General features: G+C 45.2%; 1 protein-coding gene across 3 annotated transcripts in view; it reads left to right on the top strand.

Annotated features, from left to right (window-relative positions):
• The window catches only part of NUP214 (nucleoporin 214kDa), a 45,283-nt gene extending 35,999 nt beyond the window's left edge, over nucleotides 1-9,284 (top strand). For all 3 annotated transcript variants that reach the window (XM_010570901.1, XM_010570900.1, XM_010570899.1), the window contains exons 32-36: nucleotides 674-823; nucleotides 3,638-3,809; nucleotides 7,369-7,511; nucleotides 8,330-8,354; nucleotides 9,056-9,284. In XM_010570901.1, the coding sequence (XP_010569203.1) occupies nucleotides 674-823; nucleotides 3,638-3,809; nucleotides 7,369-7,511; nucleotides 8,330-8,354; nucleotides 9,056-9,089 (524 nt within the window). In that variant the 3' untranslated portion in view covers nucleotides 9,090-9,284. The remainder of the gene's footprint in view (nucleotides 1-673; nucleotides 824-3,637; nucleotides 3,810-7,368; nucleotides 7,512-8,329; nucleotides 8,355-9,055) is intronic.
• The last annotated feature ends 8,178 nt before the right edge of the window (nucleotides 9,285-17,462 follow it).

Genomic DNA, 17,462 nt, shown 5'->3' with positions numbered 1-17,462 from the left:
ATCCATTGGGATTAATGGTTGAGGTCAGTTCCCTAACCTTGCTAATTTATTCCTCCTTTATTGCAGTGCTGGGTTTTGTGATGAAATAAAGCAGATGGTTCACCGGAGAAGAGCTTTGGTTATTCTGTGTCCTGCCACTAGATGCTAAAACTCTGTGCAGCCTTGTGAAAGATTAAAGCTTGAGTTATTTCTCAGTAAGGCTGGAAAAGTTTGGCTCCTACTTTAAGGTCCTGTCAGATAGTCATGTTAAGAAATACTGGCCATTGCCAAAATAGCTGAGAATCTTTAATTTGTGGTGGACTGATATTTATGTTGTTACAAGAGACTGATTCTAGCTGCTGTGACTTCTTGCTTGAGGGATCGTCTTTTAGTGACTGCAGCACGGGATGCAACTAAACAAATGGTCCATCACTGTGATTTGCTAGATTGTAGCAATAAAGGGTTGTCAGTGGTCTACCAGATCGAGAATGGGTCTTCGTGGAACTACAAAGCCCTGTAGGAATAAGGGAAAACTTGGCTTCTCTCTGTAGAGTGCTGTTTTCAATGTAGTGTTCATTTTGTGCTTGGGGGTTGGGGAAGTAAAAGGCATTTCCCTTTCTTCTGATCCAGCTAATGAAGTGTAATGTAGCATATTGTCTGATATGAGCTTCACAAGTATTCTTCATCTCCCCAGATTCTTCGAGCTTATTTGGAAACAGTGGAGCAAAGACTTTTGGATTTGGCAGCTCATCTTTTGGAGACCAGAAGCCTACAGGCACTTTCAGCTCTGGTGGTGGAAGCGTGGCATCTCAAGGCTTTGGGTTCTCCAGTCCAAACAAAGCAGGTACTTTGTTAATCCACTCACTATGAACACCCACACTTACCTGAGAGATATTTAGTAGAGTATTATACCATATAGATGTCTACAGCCTGGACTCAGTACATGTACAGGAATTGTCTCCGAACAACAAATAGAAAATAACTAATGGCTTAGTGAATGGAACTTTAGCTGGTGGATTCAAGGCAGAGATTTACAATCTCTTGTGCAGAAAAGCATCCAGTAAACTACATTTTCAGGTGTTCATTCCAGAAATTCCTGTTGCAGTTTAAGAGCAGAGAGCTATGTACTGTACATTGAAGAGTATAGAACATGGAACTGAATAAATTTTTCCTATTTTAGATGCTTCCTTGGAATATTATCTTCCAAACTTCACTGTGGGTTTTGTAACCCTTTTTGTCCCCATTTCTTCATGTGAGTGAATGCACAAGTGTCTACAGTGGGAACGCTTCCTCATAAAATTCGTATCAGACATGCTTCAAGTCCTTCTCTTTTGAAATCAGTCTGACCTGTCATCGTACTTTCTTCTGTGGCTGAGCTGTTGCTCTCTCTGTTGATTGAGTTAATTGAATCAAATATTGGAAATTTCACAAAACCTCTTTTCTTTTTACTGTCATCTGCCCAAAGAGCAAGCCACAAAAGTAGTGGTGACTGTGATATGTTCATTAGGACTGAATGGCAAAATGTTCATTCTGTTAATTACCAGGCAAAAATGGAGGCCCAAAGGGTCAGGCAGAGCAAAGCTTTTCTTCTCTGTCCTCAGACCATTCTTACAGTGAACATTGATGAAGATAGATGTGCTGCTCCAAGTGTGTCTATTGAAGCTTCATCACTGGGGGAAGTAGGGGAGGCTTGGTCATCCTTGAAGTTGTCTTGAGACAATGGTGCTCAAGAGCTCCCTTTGGAGAAGCAGTGCTTTGAGAGGAAGCACTCTCTGCTTTGGCAGTAGCAGTGCTCTCATGTTAGTGAAGTGGGTGAGAGCGTAATGATGATGCTATCAGATCCAACAGCCATTTGTAAAGTGGCTCTCAAGTATTGCATTCCACTTGGTAGCGGACTGAGTTTCTTGTCTCAGGCATACCTCCCATCTGTTATTTTTACTAGAGGAGGAGAAAGGCATTCCTGAAGGAAGTTCTTCTTTCATTCACCCAGTGACTCTTTCCTTGCTTTTTACTATTTTGGTTTCAAAATTCTTCTTGAGATGGGATTTTTCAAGAGGTTTCTGCAGAAGGCACATCCACTCTGACAGAGCCCCTCAGAGCCTTCTCTCCTCTGGTTATATTTGCTAAATACTGAAATGAATAGTGTGTCTTCCTCTCCCAGCTGCAGTGGAAAGGTTTACTTGATTTGAATCCCCCTTTGTCCTGGTTTCACCACTTACAAATAGTGGAGAAAGGAAAGTGAAACATGTTAATAGGCATTGCAGAAGAGAGTGTATGCTGAGCAAAGCTTCAGCCCCTGTGATAAATAGTCTAATGTCCTAGAGATAGAGGTAACAAGATATCTGATCTGTGTTTAAATAATTTAGGCGTAGCATTGTTTTGTTTTTTTTTTCCCAGACCTTTTGTGTTTACAGCCAAACAGTATCCATTACCTTGACATGGACTGGAATTTCACCCAGGGTATTAAAATGTGTGGTGGTATCCCATCCTCATCCCTAGTCAAACAAAAGGGCAGGTGTCCTTCATGTTCCACAATGTCAGTTAGAAACAGGCCAATAATATCAGCAGATGAACGTAGAATAAAATAAGCTGGGTAGAAGTCCATTCAGACCTGCAGAAGGCAGCTAAACCCCAAGCAGAAATTGCCAACAGCAGAGTTCAGTTCTTGATTCCCTGCAGGAATTGTGCAGTTCCACTGACCTGGCATTTAATCATTGCATCTTAGTTTCCACCACTTAAACCAGGATTAGATAAGACCCTGCCTCCTGAATCTTCTTGCATCACTGGAGCACCTAAAAAACAAGCTTGCAATCTACCCTCTGATCTTAAGAGATGGGGGTGACTTGTCCATTGCACTGGGGAGTTCTTCCAGTTTAAGCACTTGCATGTATGAAATTCTGTCCACAGGACACTTTTATGTCCTTCCACAGCTTTAGATTAGAAGCCAGAGTAAAACACTGCAACCAAACCACAGCAGCAAATGTTCACAAAGGTGACCTTTACAGGAGACTTTTCAGTCTGCATTGTTACATGCAGTTCCTTTGGATAGTAATTTGTTTAAATGGTGATGAGCAGAACTTTACTTTAAAACTGACTGCATAAGCTACGCTTTTTTTCTGGTAAGGAGTGCTAGTTTTATGATGAAGGATGGATATGTCTTTTTTTATATAATAATAATAAAAGCATCAGTCTAGCACCTGTTGTGTGTATTTTTACTATAACTTGGTTATTGTGCATGTTTGCTATCTCACGATTAAGATACTGGTCTTTTTTATATAAAGCAAGTGGAGATTCCTTCACAGTGTGCAAGCGCATGCATGATATATTACCACCTTCCAGTACAGCTCTGGGGATTGAGTTGATCTTGTGCTCAAATGTTCAAGAGACCCAGAATGTGGTTTTCTTCTGGATAGTCTCTTACTCAGTTGCAGTTTTTTTGCATGCATTCAGGCACTTTTATCCATGTCTTTTGTAACAAAATACCTTGCAGTTTGGAAGCTTTGTGGCGGTTAGTTTTATAAATAATGCTGTGTCCACATGATAAGATGAACACCCCCATTATGGAGATTGTCTACTTGGAAATCTAGGTTTTGTTTTCTCTTTCTGCATTATTGTTTATGTGACGTTCTTTTCCCTTTTTTGCCTCTGTTTTGCTCAGGTGGCTTCGGTGCTGCTCCAGTGTTTGGCAGCCCTCCGACTTTCGGGGGATCCCCTGGGTTTGGAGGGGTGCCAGCATTCGGTTCAGCCCCAACCTTTTCAAGCCCTCTGGGCTCAACGGGAGGCAAAGTGTTCGGCGAGGGTACAGCAGCAGCCAGCGCTGGAGGATTTGGGTAAGCCAACCAGGGTCCAGGGTTTGGGAAAACAATGTTCTTGCGTGACAAAAACTATTATGCTGTTACCTCTGCTGCATTAATGTAAAGAATATATTCTGCGATTGATGGCTAAGCTCTAAGTATCCTTGGTTTGTGGGGGTTCTGGGGCTTTTTGCTTGTTTGTTTTTTAAATATAAAAAAGGCATAGAAATAAGGCTTTAACCCCAAAGGAAATAATGTGTATGATCTCATTTTAATGCTGAAACTACTATGTTGAATCTTTATCTTTAGAGATTGGGGTGGGGGGCAGGGTGAGGGGGGATGTGAGTCATCTTGCAAGCGTCTAAGGAAATGCAGGAGTATTTTCTGTGTGCACGTTTAATGAGTTCAACTCTAGGCCTACAAACTATGCCTAGCAAAGAAAATAATAAATATCATTATCTGTGACTCTGTCTAGCCACCTTATCCACTAGTGAGATTTGGCCTAGAGATACTAATGAGAATTCAGTCTCTTCTCTCACCTTTGTGGGGTGGGACGAAGCCCTTGTGACAGCCTGTGCTCCCAGAGCAATTTGTGTTTATCCCACACTGATTGTTTTTACCTGTTTCTTTACCCCTTAAGCCTGTGCTTGGCACCAGAGCAGACAGCACATTATTCCTATTATACAGAATTTCAAACCTTGCAAAGCAGCTTCTGCAATAGGCAGCAAATGCACTTCTTCAACATGGCACTACCAGCAAGCAACTCTCCTTCACGCCCTACAATTATATTCAGACTGAATAGACCCAATTAAAAAAAGAAAAACTTCCAGTGAAAAGAGGAAACTGGATGCCTTCCCAGTCTTAGGGTTTACATATTTCACAAGCATTTGTCTTTAGTTTCAGGAGGAACTGCCTTTACGTAAGGCACATTAGAACATCTAGAAGCGTAACTTGTTAATTCCCCATGAGGTTAGGCAGATGCCCATCTGCCAGGGCACCCCTGAGCTGTGGGAGGCTTCAGCTAGGTCCTTCTGCTATGTCCTGAACTCTGGTGCAGCAAATTGGAGAGTCCCTTTGGAAAGGGTAAAAATAGAGGCAGCTTAATTAAATCCCCACAAAGAAGGATGTGCTTGTAGGGACAACTTAGCTTCAATTCAGCTGATATTTTGTTCCGTTCCAACTTTCAGCCATTGTGCTGCAGGATTTTGTACTGAAACTGGATGCGCTCAGTGACAATGTTGGAAGCTTAAAGATAAGACGGGATTCAGAACAAGAAGCATGGCGATGCAAACAGAGGTCTTGCATAAGCAGTCTGCAGACTCAAGAAAGATAATTCATTGGCTTAACTTGTGGGGAGTTTTGAGAATTTCTTCTCTATTAGAAAGGTGTAGACTCAGTCTGATATTTTCAGAGTTGCCTGAGGAATTTGATTTTGATTTTAAAAAAATTTAAAAGAGCGTGCAAAATTCCCAGGCAGCTTTACAAAACCCAAATCTTACTGCAAAATTTTGAGCAATAGTTTAATTCTGCAGTATAATGTAGCATCTGTGCAGGACTTCCTTTCTGCCTTTCTCTTGAAATGAAACTTTAAAAATCCCAAATCCAGAGATGTTACTTGCCAATACGTTGTGCAGTATTAGCTCTGAGTTCCTGAGAACACCCTGCTAACTTAATACATGCAATTCATTGCTGCTTCAGTTCTGAAAAATCTGCATCACTTGATAAATGACTTGGGTGTCAAAAATAGAAACCACTACACTTCTTCAAAGTCTGCAATTCCAACTGTTTGTGAGCAAATACTGTTTTGCTTTCATAAACTAACCTCAAGTGCCTCTCAATTCTGTTTTGTATAGGAGCTTTACAAAAGACCTGAAAATCCAGGCAAGATAGGTTTGATTAAATTGTTACCAGGCGATGACTGTATCTCAGGTCTTTTATATGTTTAAAAAAAAATAAATCTGTTCCATAGCTTAAGCTGTTTCTCTGTTCCTACTATGCTTAGCATTTTTTCAACAGGCATGTTCTTCTAGTTGTAACTGAAAGAAACAGTTTGAACCACAAGTTTCCATGTCACTATTTTCACCTCCACTTCCTTTCGCCGGGTGTGTGTTTAGTGGTCTAGTCCTGAGGAGATGGAGCACTGTAAGAACCTCTTGTTCTCAAACGCATCACCCCATCTTGCTTCTTTTAAAAAAGAACTGCAACACCTGTTCTGCCAATGCTGAGAAAATCACATTTGTGGTTCTGGGCTGAAGTTGTCTGCAAGGTACATTGGTCAAGAGCCAAACCAGAGGCACAGGGGATGGTTAGCAGGGCCAAAGATGCAAAGTCACTGAACTGCCCATTGTAGCTAATGCAGTATATGGAAGTGGTGTCTGTGGTTGACAGTGTCTGGGATAGGAGAAGTGATGTCCTTTACCAGATGAATTGCTTGTCACACTGCTACAAGGGTTGTCTTTTATCTGGAGAAATATGTTTTGATGTGGCTTGGGTTTTTTTGGTTTGTTTGGTTTTTGTTTTTTTTTTTAAAGTCTACTAGATCTGGATGGATGGGGAGGTGGGTTAATGTGCTGTCAGTTCATATTTTAGGTCAGAAATGACAGTAGCTTGTGTGAGGCACAGCCTTGCAAAGCTGGCACGCTATTTGACTTCACCAACTGTCTGCTCAGGGGAGGGCTGGTGCTGGGTTAGTTGTAGTAGCATTGTGCACTTGCAGAGCTTTAGCGGAGCTTGTCATTTGACAATTTTGTGTCTGCATTTTTCCCAGTTTTAAGTTAGAGAAAAAATTGAAGCTCATTTTTTGAGTGCACCTCTTACGTTCAGAATTGGGAGAAGTCTATGGGGGGAGCAGAGAACCGTAATGCATATTGTGGTCTCATTAGCGTGTCGTGCTGATAGCTCTACAATACCTGGTTGGACAGAGTGGGTGGAGAAGGGAGACCAATTTCCATACATAAAAGTGTTTCTTATTTCAGTCCCCAAAAGCATTTAGGGAAGTAAACCAAAGGTGGTGGGGAGAAGTGCCACGTAGGTGCAGATCTTCAGGAAAGCACTGGAACTGTGTGTGATTCAAAATGGGCTGGGGAGAGAAAGGAATTGAGAAATCTGCAGACAGTTTACATGGGCAGTGGTAAGGTACCATCTGAAAGTTGAGAGTCTGGGCTCTGTATCTAGGTTCTGCTTTGTGCTCTGGCCATGAGTAGCTCAAACCAATTCTGTGTTTGCTGCCCTGTTTGTGAAACGAAACAATGCTGTACTTTCGAGCTTAAAGGGGTGAATTAATATATTCCATTTGATGGCAGGAGTTGGTATTTCCAAGCACTTGAAAACATTACCCTGTGTAAGCATGAACATATTTGCCTTTCTGCCTGGCACAGAATGGCAGCTGAGCAGACATTTGTACGTATGATAGCCTTTCCCAAACCAGAAAATCACTTTCCAGAATGAACAATTATAATTATTCATATCAGGTGGTCTCGCTTTTTTTATGTATCCTCGTTTAAGGAGTGCACTGTTATCATTGCGGGTATGGGGACAAACTTGCTGTGTAAGTGAGAAGGTGCTTGCAAACACAAATTTTCTCTCTAAACTGCAGGTTTGGTGGTACCAGTAACAATACAGCATCGTTTGGCACGCTAGCAAATCAAAATACCCCAACATTTGGATCGCTGTCACAGCAGGGTACCGGTTTCGGCACACAAGGCAGTGGATTCTCAGCTTTTGGGACAGGTGGAGGAGGTAGGGGAAGCTAAAATATAATGAACTTAACAGGCCCTATGTCTCCATTTTTCCCTGGAACTTGGGTGTGACTCCTCATCTCCCTGTCAAAAATCTGCCTGGTCCTGGTCATGCTATAGGGAAGGCACTGTGTCCTGGAGAACTGAGCTGCAGGGTAGCGTCTTCTCAGACGTTAGCTCATAATTCCATCACTTGATTGGCTGTGTGGCATGTCAGTAAATCACTCTTCTTCTGCACACCTCATCAGATTATTGCTTTGCACCCCTTTTTGTGGAGTTGTTCTTTCTTCTCAAAGGAAAGTACCATATGCATGGGTATCTGTATGTAAGTACTTAATGTCAGAAGAATATGCACTGGAAAATTGAGCTAGAACACCAATGGCCGAATTTTTATCTGATGTAATTCAGTGAAGCTGCAGTGATTGACACAGGGCTGAGAACAGAGCCTTTGAGAGAGGATATGTTCATTGGTGGTCTGCCTGTCACCATTGGCTTGCATTAAGCACAAGCTTCATCTTCAGAAAGCAGCCCTCTATTTTCATGGAGAGGTGAATAAACCAGGCACATTGTATGCAGTTGCTACTAATGAATGGACCTAGCTGATTAGCAGTGAAAGCAAAGCCCTCTTAGGAACCAAGGCAAGTCACTTTTCTTCTAGATGGAGATTTGACTTTCATTGTTTGCCCATCACTCTTTCCCTGGCCTAAGGCAGGAAAGAAATGTTTTTCAATCTGTGTGTGGGAGGGGACATTTACTACAAATGTTATGCATTCATTTTACCTTTTAACAATTATTTTTCTAATCTTGCATTTCTTTCAGGGTTTGGTTTTGGATCATCTAACACGTAAGTACCATTTTGTGTCTAACTCTTCATTAAAAATACGAACAGAATCAGAATAAAACAGTTGAATGGTTTACAAGAGCAAGCTTTGAAAGTAGCAGTAACATAATAGTTCTGATTTCCTTTCTGGTGGCACTGCATAGAGCTCAAAGTCCAGGCTCTGAATGTGTGCTTTCCAGTGAGTTTAATCTTTCATATAAGAGAGAATTTTCAGTTAGATCATGCTCTTTCTCCACCTCTCAGGCACATGATGCGTGTGCTCAAGCTGCATGTGTGAATCTAGTATCTACTCCATTTATCAGGTTGAAACAAGGAGTGAAATAAATCGGTACTTTTCCAGCTGAATTGAGGTGATGATTTTTACAGTTAAAGAATGGGACTAAGAGCTGAGGTTAACTCTGTCATCCACTCTGCCGCTGGCTTGCGGGATTACTTTTAGCAAGTTTCTTAAACTTTGTTGTTTCCCTGCCAAGTAGAGAGAGCACGTATCTCTGCGGATGGTAGGCTCTAGAATAAGCATAATTATATCTAGTTAGTGTGTGTTGATGCAGTCTCAGGTAAAAGAAGGTAGAAATACCAATGCATTCTCATAATAAGCTTCTGATACTAGGGAGACTGGAAGTTTGAGAGATCTGCTGAATTAATACTGCCTGAGGGAGACTCTAGCACTCATTGCTGTGTTGGTTTTTTTTCTTGCTCCACAGATCTTCCTCTGGGTTTAGTGGATGGAGAAGCTAGGAAAATCCTGAACTCTCCTGTAGAACTGTGCTGTAGCTCCTGCATTCATGACTCACCTACAGGATCAATATCCAAACAGCTTTTCTTTTAAATACGAGTTCTCAGACTTTTTTTTTTTTTTTTAAGAAAAAGATTCTGCTTATTTTTATGCAACACTTGTTCTCGCTCTATATTAAACTATTTTATCTGCCTTGATGTTATTTGTGTTGGAAGGGTTTATCTCCCTGCATCTAGAGGAAATAGATGTATGCTGTGATTACCAGCCCCATACTGGACTTAGCTTTATGTTGTTCATCCCTTGCCTAGACAAGGGGGTAGCTCACGTTGGTTCCTGATACAAACCAGCACATTTTTCATTGAAGAGAATGACTGATTATCCTAGGCCCTTAAGAAGGGGCTGAAGTTTGCCCTGCTAATTTTAAGTATAGGATGGGGCACATGCTTTTCTCACTGAAGTGCTAAAAGTGAGTCATGTGTGAGCCAGAGGCTTAGTGGAGAAATAGGAAATTAACTGAGAAGAAACTGGCAGCGTGCAGAACACGTTCCCATGGCAGTAACATTCAGCAAAGGGGTGGGAAGTAAAAGCTCTCCTATTTTTACCTTTCTCTAAATTTTACAGAACTCAGAAAATGGAACTCAGGTTATAGGGAAAACTTCTGGCCCTTGAATTAGAAGTGTGACCTCCATCCAGAGGCATTAGTGATTTTGCTGCTTAAGGCTTTGGCTGTTGGATTCTACTGTCAGCTACATTTTTTCTAACATGTATGAGATTGTACTTTTTCCCTGTAGCTCTTAGCTTTAGTCAATATCATTTGTGAAATTCTCATATGTTTATACTTGAACATACTGAGCAAATGTTTTAAAGAATGCCCTGAAGGCATTCTGGACAAACACTTTTTCTATTTGATGCATCTGACCTCCATGAAACCTCTAAATGATGTAATGGGTTTTTGTTGCTCTGTGAAAAATGCATTTGAAATAACAGCTTATGTATTAGTTGAATACATGCAGATTGGATGGTTTTATCTTGTTGGTCCTTTCAGGACATTTTGGGGTACTTCTGCTTTTTCTATTTTCAGCAGAAACATTCTAACTTTTTTTTTTTCCCCCTAAATACTACACAATATGATGACAAGTGTCATTTTCTGGTTTGGTGGGCATGTGGTCACTTTTTGGAATTGTAAATAGTTGATAACTGCTTGTTTTCATGTCCAGTGTTGTAAACTAAATACTTATATCTATCAACACTTCCTGAAGAAACCGTTTTTTTCAAGTCAACCTAAAATGTTAGCGTTTGACCTAACTCCTGTCCTAGTTGTGGAAAGTGTCCTTCCTATCTCTGCACCTGGGAATGACATTAGGTAGGTGCCCTTTAAAAAGGAAGACCACTGAAATACAGGAAATATAGTGTACAAGGAGGGCTTATTTTTAGATCTGGAGAGGCTTTGCAAGGCTATAGGCTCTAAGGCTTTTACATATGCCCAGGATCGTGAACCCTGGCGTGCCGCATGTCCTATTAGAGGCAGCACTGTTGTCGGGGTTTTGTTTATAACCTCCCTTCCCCTCTAATGGGAGAGAGCGAGCGCTAGGGATCCTGGCACCACAGCACTAGAACAGAGGAGAAAATGTTCTGAAATTTGCTGGTTTGGAGATGGAAGAAAAAGCTGAAGATGGGTTGAAGTGTGCCCTCCCAGTATGTTCTCCTTGACTATACAACATTTCTTAAGGCCTAGAGGTGATACTGCTGTTCTGCTTTGCTTCCTCTTTATAAATAGCAGCTGGCCCAAACCATTGACCTTAAATTCTTTGCATTAATCTCCCCTTGCTGTGGCATGCGACACCTCCTAGCAAGGCCGTATCAGCTGTGCTCCCCCAGATAGCTAATAAACCTCTTGCTATGGAGAAGATTGGCTTGGTAAGAATGTGATGTTGGCGTGCTGAGCCATTTAAAGTTTCTTTTTTGGAATGATGGGAGCAGTTGGGGGTTGTCCCTGCTGTACTACTTGGTACCTGTTTAACTCCTTTACCCTCTGCAAGTGAAGAGCTATTAGAATTACTCCAGGTGCTGATTGAACATGCATTTTCCTGCAATGCTTCCAAAAATCATGGCTGAAACAACCCAACCCCCTGAACTATCTGCCCTTGAGAAACAGGTGCTGTTCCTGGTTTCCATAGTAGCTGCTGGAGGAGCCGAGCAGCGCAGAGAGGCTGATCGTGACCACAAGCCCACAGGAATATGCACAAAATGTAGCAAAGTCAACTTTGAAAAACCTGCATTTTTATTAGATGACTCAAGGACTTGGCAAGTGCGTGTGGCGCTTGGTTGGTGGTTGCCAGAAGCTGTTACAGTCTGTCATCTGTGTTAAGTGGCCTGTGATCTCATGGCCTCTGTCCAGTTTTTTGTGGACAGATGTCCACCAAAGAATAAAGCTACTAACACAGATAGCCCCAGTCTTGGCAGACCTGGTAAAGCAGCCAAGGACTAGCTGGGCTTGGAGCCCTTGTTTCAGTAGTTTTGTTGTCTGTGCTGGTTAATCCTCAAATAACTAATAGCAACCGTTCCACGGCTACTCTGAAGGAACTTATCATTTTGTCTGTGTTAATGTGGTTGTATCTTTTTTTCATGCCATTTCAGTATGAGAAGAAATCTTCCAAGGCTTTTATCAAAGGTGAATTCTTAATTATCTCTAATGAAAGAACACACTTATTGTTCCCTCCCCTGAGACTATGCCATGGCCTTGAGGCAGTGGCAAGCCGAGGGCTGGTGATGCTCTGCTATGGCAGAGCGCTAATGATGGTGTTACAGACTTGGTGGGCAGAGGGGAGCCTGAGGCGCAGAGAGGATCTCCCCAAACCCATGGAGAGACCAGACCGGGGATTTCTGCTTCCTTGAAGGCTAAAAGAGCAACAAAGAGGCACAAAAAGAAAGAAGAATTACTTAATCTCTTGTTTTAAAGGTTTTTACTGTATAATATTTGGTATTCCAGAATACGCGTGGTCTCGGCCATACCCCTCCATCAGGATCTGTCTCCTGGGAGGGAAGAATATAATTTCTTTGGCCCTTCTGTGCCGCAGTGCCATGGTGCAGAGAGGCGACCAGAGGACAAATGCCGGTGGCATCCGTCTGCTGTCGAACCGAGGAGGGATCGCAGGGCTGAAGTTCATCCTGTGCTGCTGGGTTATATCCCTCGGCTCAGCCTCATCGCTGATGGCCACTTTCCTGCTTGAGCAGTGCCGGGGACAGAGCTGACATGCTGATGACCAAAACTTTGGCAATGCTCTGTGGGAGAAACCAGACGTGTTTCTGACACGACCGTCCGGCTCAGGATGGGCTTATTGGCCTCAGCAGCGAGCTGCTGTGGTGTGTTTGCGTGCGTGTGGTGAGTCTCAGGGATGAGTAGGATCTCTGTGAAAGATGGTGGAGGTTAGAAAAGTGCTGCTGAACATCTCGGACCTTGGTTCCAGCTGCTGGGAGCAGGGAGCGAGGCAGTGGAAAGGTGAAGGCAGGCAGTGGCACTTACCTCTCCTCTCACCCCTTTGCCAAGGAACCAGGGGCGCAGCCTTGGCCAACACTGGTCCCTGCACCCTGCCAGCAGTCCTGCGCAGAGCTGCCTGCCTTCGCCCCGTCAGTCCGTGTACGTGTCCCTGCTGCTGCAGGCCCAGAGGCTGAAGTGACATTTTATTTATCCCTTCTTAGTTTTCATGTGTCCTGCCCTTGTGCATTGCTTTCAGCATTGCTTACAAGGAAAAATAATCCTGCATGAGGCTTTGGCATGAGTGTGTCTGGTAGTGCCGGGTGAGTTTTTGTTCCTAGATAAATGTCGCGTTGAGCCCGAGGGGCTGGGAAGAGGCGGCTGCAGCTCGGTGGGGATGAGCAGCCCTCGGTCGGCAGCAAGACCAGCTCCGTCCTTTCTCCCTCTCGCAGCAGCGAGGCCCTGGGGTCTTGCAGCCATCGAGAAAAGACCGACTTCCTCGCTGAGGAATGAGCCTGGATGCGTCGGCATGTTTTTCAACTCTGCAGGCCTACCTGTGCCCATGGGCTTCTGTCTCGGCTCCCCGAGGGTCCCGCGGTTATGCACAGCACGTTCCCTGTCTCGCACCATCCCCACTTTGTTTTTCTGCAATTGCCAGTAGGTTGCAAAGCTCCTTCTCTGCAAATGTGTCTCTGGCTCCCGCTGCAGAGCTGGGACTTCTCCATGCATGCCTTTATCACACACAGGCACACTTTGTGCTGCCAGCGCCTGTATCTGAACTCGCACCGTTCCCTGAACACGAGATAAAAACGAAGTTGTGTATTGCCAGCAAGCGCGTTGCTCGAACGATATAGCGGGGCTGTTGCTGAGCCCTGGCGCTGCAGGTTCCTGGGCACACGCAGCCGCGGGCGGTGCTCTGGCCTCAGTCCTGCCTTGTCGGTGTCTTATTCCAGCGCTGGAAGAGACCACCACCATCTCATACCACCCTCTCTCGGAGCAGGGTGCTGGAGTCGCTCCCGGGTCTGTGGTTCTTGCAGAATCCCTCTGTAGTTCAGCTCTGCAGGTGCCAGGAGCTTCAGCGCTTCAAATGCCCTGTGCTTAAGTGATGTACGGCTTCTGTATCAAAGGTGAAATAAGCTATTGTTCTGTTTTGAGGGGGAAGTATGGGACAACCCCAAAGTTACGAATCGGGGTAGGGTCAGACCTGCCCCGCCAGTGCTGCTCGACTGTGTTCGGGCTTTCTGCCAGGACTCTACCCGCTGGGTTCATGGGGACCAAGTTACAAAGGTGTTATGAAAGGCAGCCTTGGAAAACTCGATGCAGACTGTTTGATGAGCTCTGTTATAATTACGTGCATGTAACACATGACACAGTATTTTTATTTTTTTTTTAATAGATGCTTCAAGGCTCTTCAGTGCATTGCTAAAAATATTTTGCTTTAAAACTTGAAAACATGAAGGAATAAAATGAGCATGTGCAGCTGCTGCACATGAACAGCTTAACAAGATGTGAGATAGAAGAAATAGGAAACAAAACTTGATTTGCATCAGCAGAGGGAAGTCCCTGCAAAAAGTTTCGAGCAGGGACTGTGGAGGCCAGGGGGTATTTCTTCAAATGAAGGAACCGTTCCCTCAGTCTGTTTAAAACCGAGGTTAAAAAATCACAAAGCCAGCGACAAAACCTCTAGAAAGGTGATGTTTGATTTGTAGCCTCAGCATTCACAGATGCAGCGCACTAAAGGATTGGAAGCACCAGAACTGGGCTCCACCATCACCTCAGCTCTGCTGGGTTCAGCAGCCGCCATCCTTCCCACCGTCCTCCTGATCTTTCTCAGGGGGTTTTCCAGTGTCTCGGTGCAGATAATAAGCGACCGGGCGCTTTCAGCTTTTTCAGGGTGTCACCCAAAACAGCTGTGAGTTGGCTGGTGTCCCCTCTCTCCCCTTCCCCCCCCTCCAAAACTAGGACATCTAAATTTAACCTGCTATCAACAGATGAGGCTGGAGAGTTTCCACTGTGGAAAGGAATCCCACTCAGAACCTGTCCTCTCCTCTGCTCAGGCTCCATCCGTGCATTCCTTTCCTCGAGCTGTGACCTCCCATATGTTTTATTCCTCCCCTTCCCCTCCGGCGCTTGGGTTCGTCTCCCTGCTACGTGCTGGTGGAGCTTCCCAAACTGACGACGTGGCTTTCCGTGTTTTACGTGGGCACACACCTCCGTGGTTTGGGGATGATGGTACCAGGTCTCCCTGCTGCCCGGCAGCACCGTGCAAAAGGCTCTCGAGCTGCAAAGGTTGGCTACAACCTTTAAGGGGCATTAGCCGGCTTTGTCACGGGCTCTTGTTTGCTCCAGGCGGGACCCGAGGAGATGCAGCGAAGGGGAGACATCGGTGTGAAGTGCACCTTTTTGGGGGTTGTCCCACAGGTAAGGGTCCAGCCCCTGTGCTCGGGACACATGCCAGGAAAGCCCCGAGCGTGGTGTGGCTCTGAGGGTCCCAAAGGTGCTGGGTGGGAGCCGATGCAGCACCGTGATCTTGCAGCAGACAGAGCAAGTCTTTGCTGCTTTTCGGAGAAGCCTCGATGCTTCTTTGCAGGCAGGATCGGAGAGCAGCAAACCAGCAAAACTACTGAAAGATCAAAAAATTAAAAAAGAAAAGAAGGAGAAACCCATGTCTGCCTTGAGGCACAGCCGGTGCGAAGGGAGCCCACGGTGGGATCGGCCCGTGGCAGAAGGAGCTGGAGCACAGACCTGGAAGGTGCCAGGGTTGGGCCCTGTGGATTAACGGGTGAGCACTGGGGGCCAGGCACCCCCCTGCTCTCTGAAAATAATTGTGACAGTTTCCTTTACTGGAAAGCAAGCAGAACCTAAATATGAAAACTGGGGGGGAAAATAATGAAATGAATACAGGGTGGTATTTGAAAACCAGTCGTATACTGCAGCAGCTTTTAACCTCTCGTTTGCCCGGGTCTGAAAGGGCAGGGCTGCTCTCCGCTGCGCCGGGTACCATGGCCTGCCTTTCTCCAGATGCGGTATTTACAGCTAACATCTGACCAGGCTTTTGCTAAATAAGCAGTGTTGGGAAACTGAACCGTGCGGAAGTTCAGCTGCTGCCTGCGCCAACCGCCTCGACTCTGTCCTGCCATCACAAGATGCACAGCAGCCTGGTAATGAAAAATGCAGGATGCCGGCTGGTAGTTTTAAGCAGAAACCTCCACACTCTATCTGATGCGGCGTAAGAGCTGAAATGGAGAGAAAAGGCACTCGTGGTAAATAGGGTATTTATTGCCGGTTTGAAATGCGAGTGCAGAGGTGGTGGAGCCGTTCGTTTAAAAACAGCCACCGCCCAAAACCACTCCAGGCAGATGTTTGAAAATTTCACTTTATTTCTCTTTTATAAAAGCCAGTTTTGGTTCGTTTTTTTTTTTTTTTTACATCTCTGTAAGTGTCCAGACTCGGTACATCTTGTTTTTATTTTCACAGTATCTCTGCAAGACCAAGGACGATTCTTATTGCTGCGCCAGGAGCCAGGGCAGGAGGGATGGCGATGCCGAGGTTCAGGCAGCCCTCGCCTTCCCCCCTCCTCGCTGCTGGACCCAGCCTTGCTCTCCTCCGCGCCGGCTCAACAGGTCTACCCCTCCCCAACGCCGCTTAATATCTTTGTTGACTCTCCGAGGCGCTGCCCCTCTCTCACCACGCTCATCTCGGTGTCAAGGGTAGGAAACGAGAACCGAACGGTCCGCGACGCCGTGTCGGTCGTGCTCGACGGCGCCTGCCAGCCCCCGCCCCGCTGCGGGTGAGGGTCTCGGCCAGGGCTCGCCCTGCTCTTCCCACCCTGGACCGCTATGGGATGTTGACAGGGATGGTCAGGCTACTCTCTCCGCTCCCGTGGTGATTTGGGGCCACAAAGAGCTGGGGATCATCGGTGGGAGAGGTGAGGCAGAGAGAAGCTCACGTACGTCAGTATCCCGTGTTGGTGCCCCATCACCTTCCCAGCGTATCCTTTGTGCATTCCCGGTTCTGCAAAAAGCTGCCAGAGAAGGAGCTTTATTTACCTCTGCTTATTTACCACTTTACTTGGTGCAGGATGCCCCAGGTCCCCAGACATTTAAGTCCCCGTTGGGACCCTGTCAATACGCGTTCTAATCATATGGCTATTAACCAGCCTTATCAATAGCGATGTCTATAGCACCTGTTACTTCCAGCCACGTTCCTTTTATATTCAATCTGTCCCCGTCAGTTTTGTCATGAAGCAGCATTGGAAAAACATCACTTTTAATCACAACACACAAAATCTCAAAAGAGGCAGCATCACTTTTCTGTGCCGTGTCTGGTGATGTGAATGGCGGTGGAGGGGCACGTTTCAACCTAGGCACGGGATAAAGGCATTCTTTGGGAAGGGAGGAGTCCATGCAAAGCCGACCCCAATGTGAAATTTGAATTTCATATTTACTGCTTAGCTGGGTCTGTTCAGTGCAACAGGACGAATTAGCCAGGAGGTTACTATCAAATTGCACGGATGCGTCCAGTCCACCAGGTAGAGGGAGTAGGAGGAACCCGGTTTACTTAATGCACTGGGAGACTAAGTCCAACACAAAGCTAAGTGGAAAAGGACGTAGGTGTTCCCTGAATGTGGTTTTTGGTGACTGAGAAGAAATCTTTCCTTGGAATTCCTTCGTGCAGCTAATTAAGACAACTGGGTCTGATATCTTCAACCCATGCTGACATCAGTGAGAACTGTAAGTACTCAGCACCTGGAGACAAAGTGAATACCAGACATAAACACCCCTTCTGCTCCCACCCGCGGGACTCCCCAGAAGTGCATCTAAGCGGTAGCCAAGATGCGTGCAAGCGTTATCAGCTATTCACCCACAGCTCACATTTTGTCCTCTTCTGCATGTATTGC

The sequence above is a fragment of the Haliaeetus leucocephalus genome, unplaced genomic scaffold (genome assembly GCF_000737465.1).
Source record: "Haliaeetus leucocephalus isolate CR32 unplaced genomic scaffold, Haliaeetus_leucocephalus-4.0 Scaffold306, whole genome shotgun sequence".
In the NCBI taxonomy this organism is placed as follows: Eukaryota; Metazoa; Chordata; class Aves; order Accipitriformes; family Accipitridae; genus Haliaeetus; species Haliaeetus leucocephalus.
The sequence above is the reverse complement of the archived record's forward strand: the minus strand, read 5'-3'. Positions and strand labels throughout refer to the sequence as shown.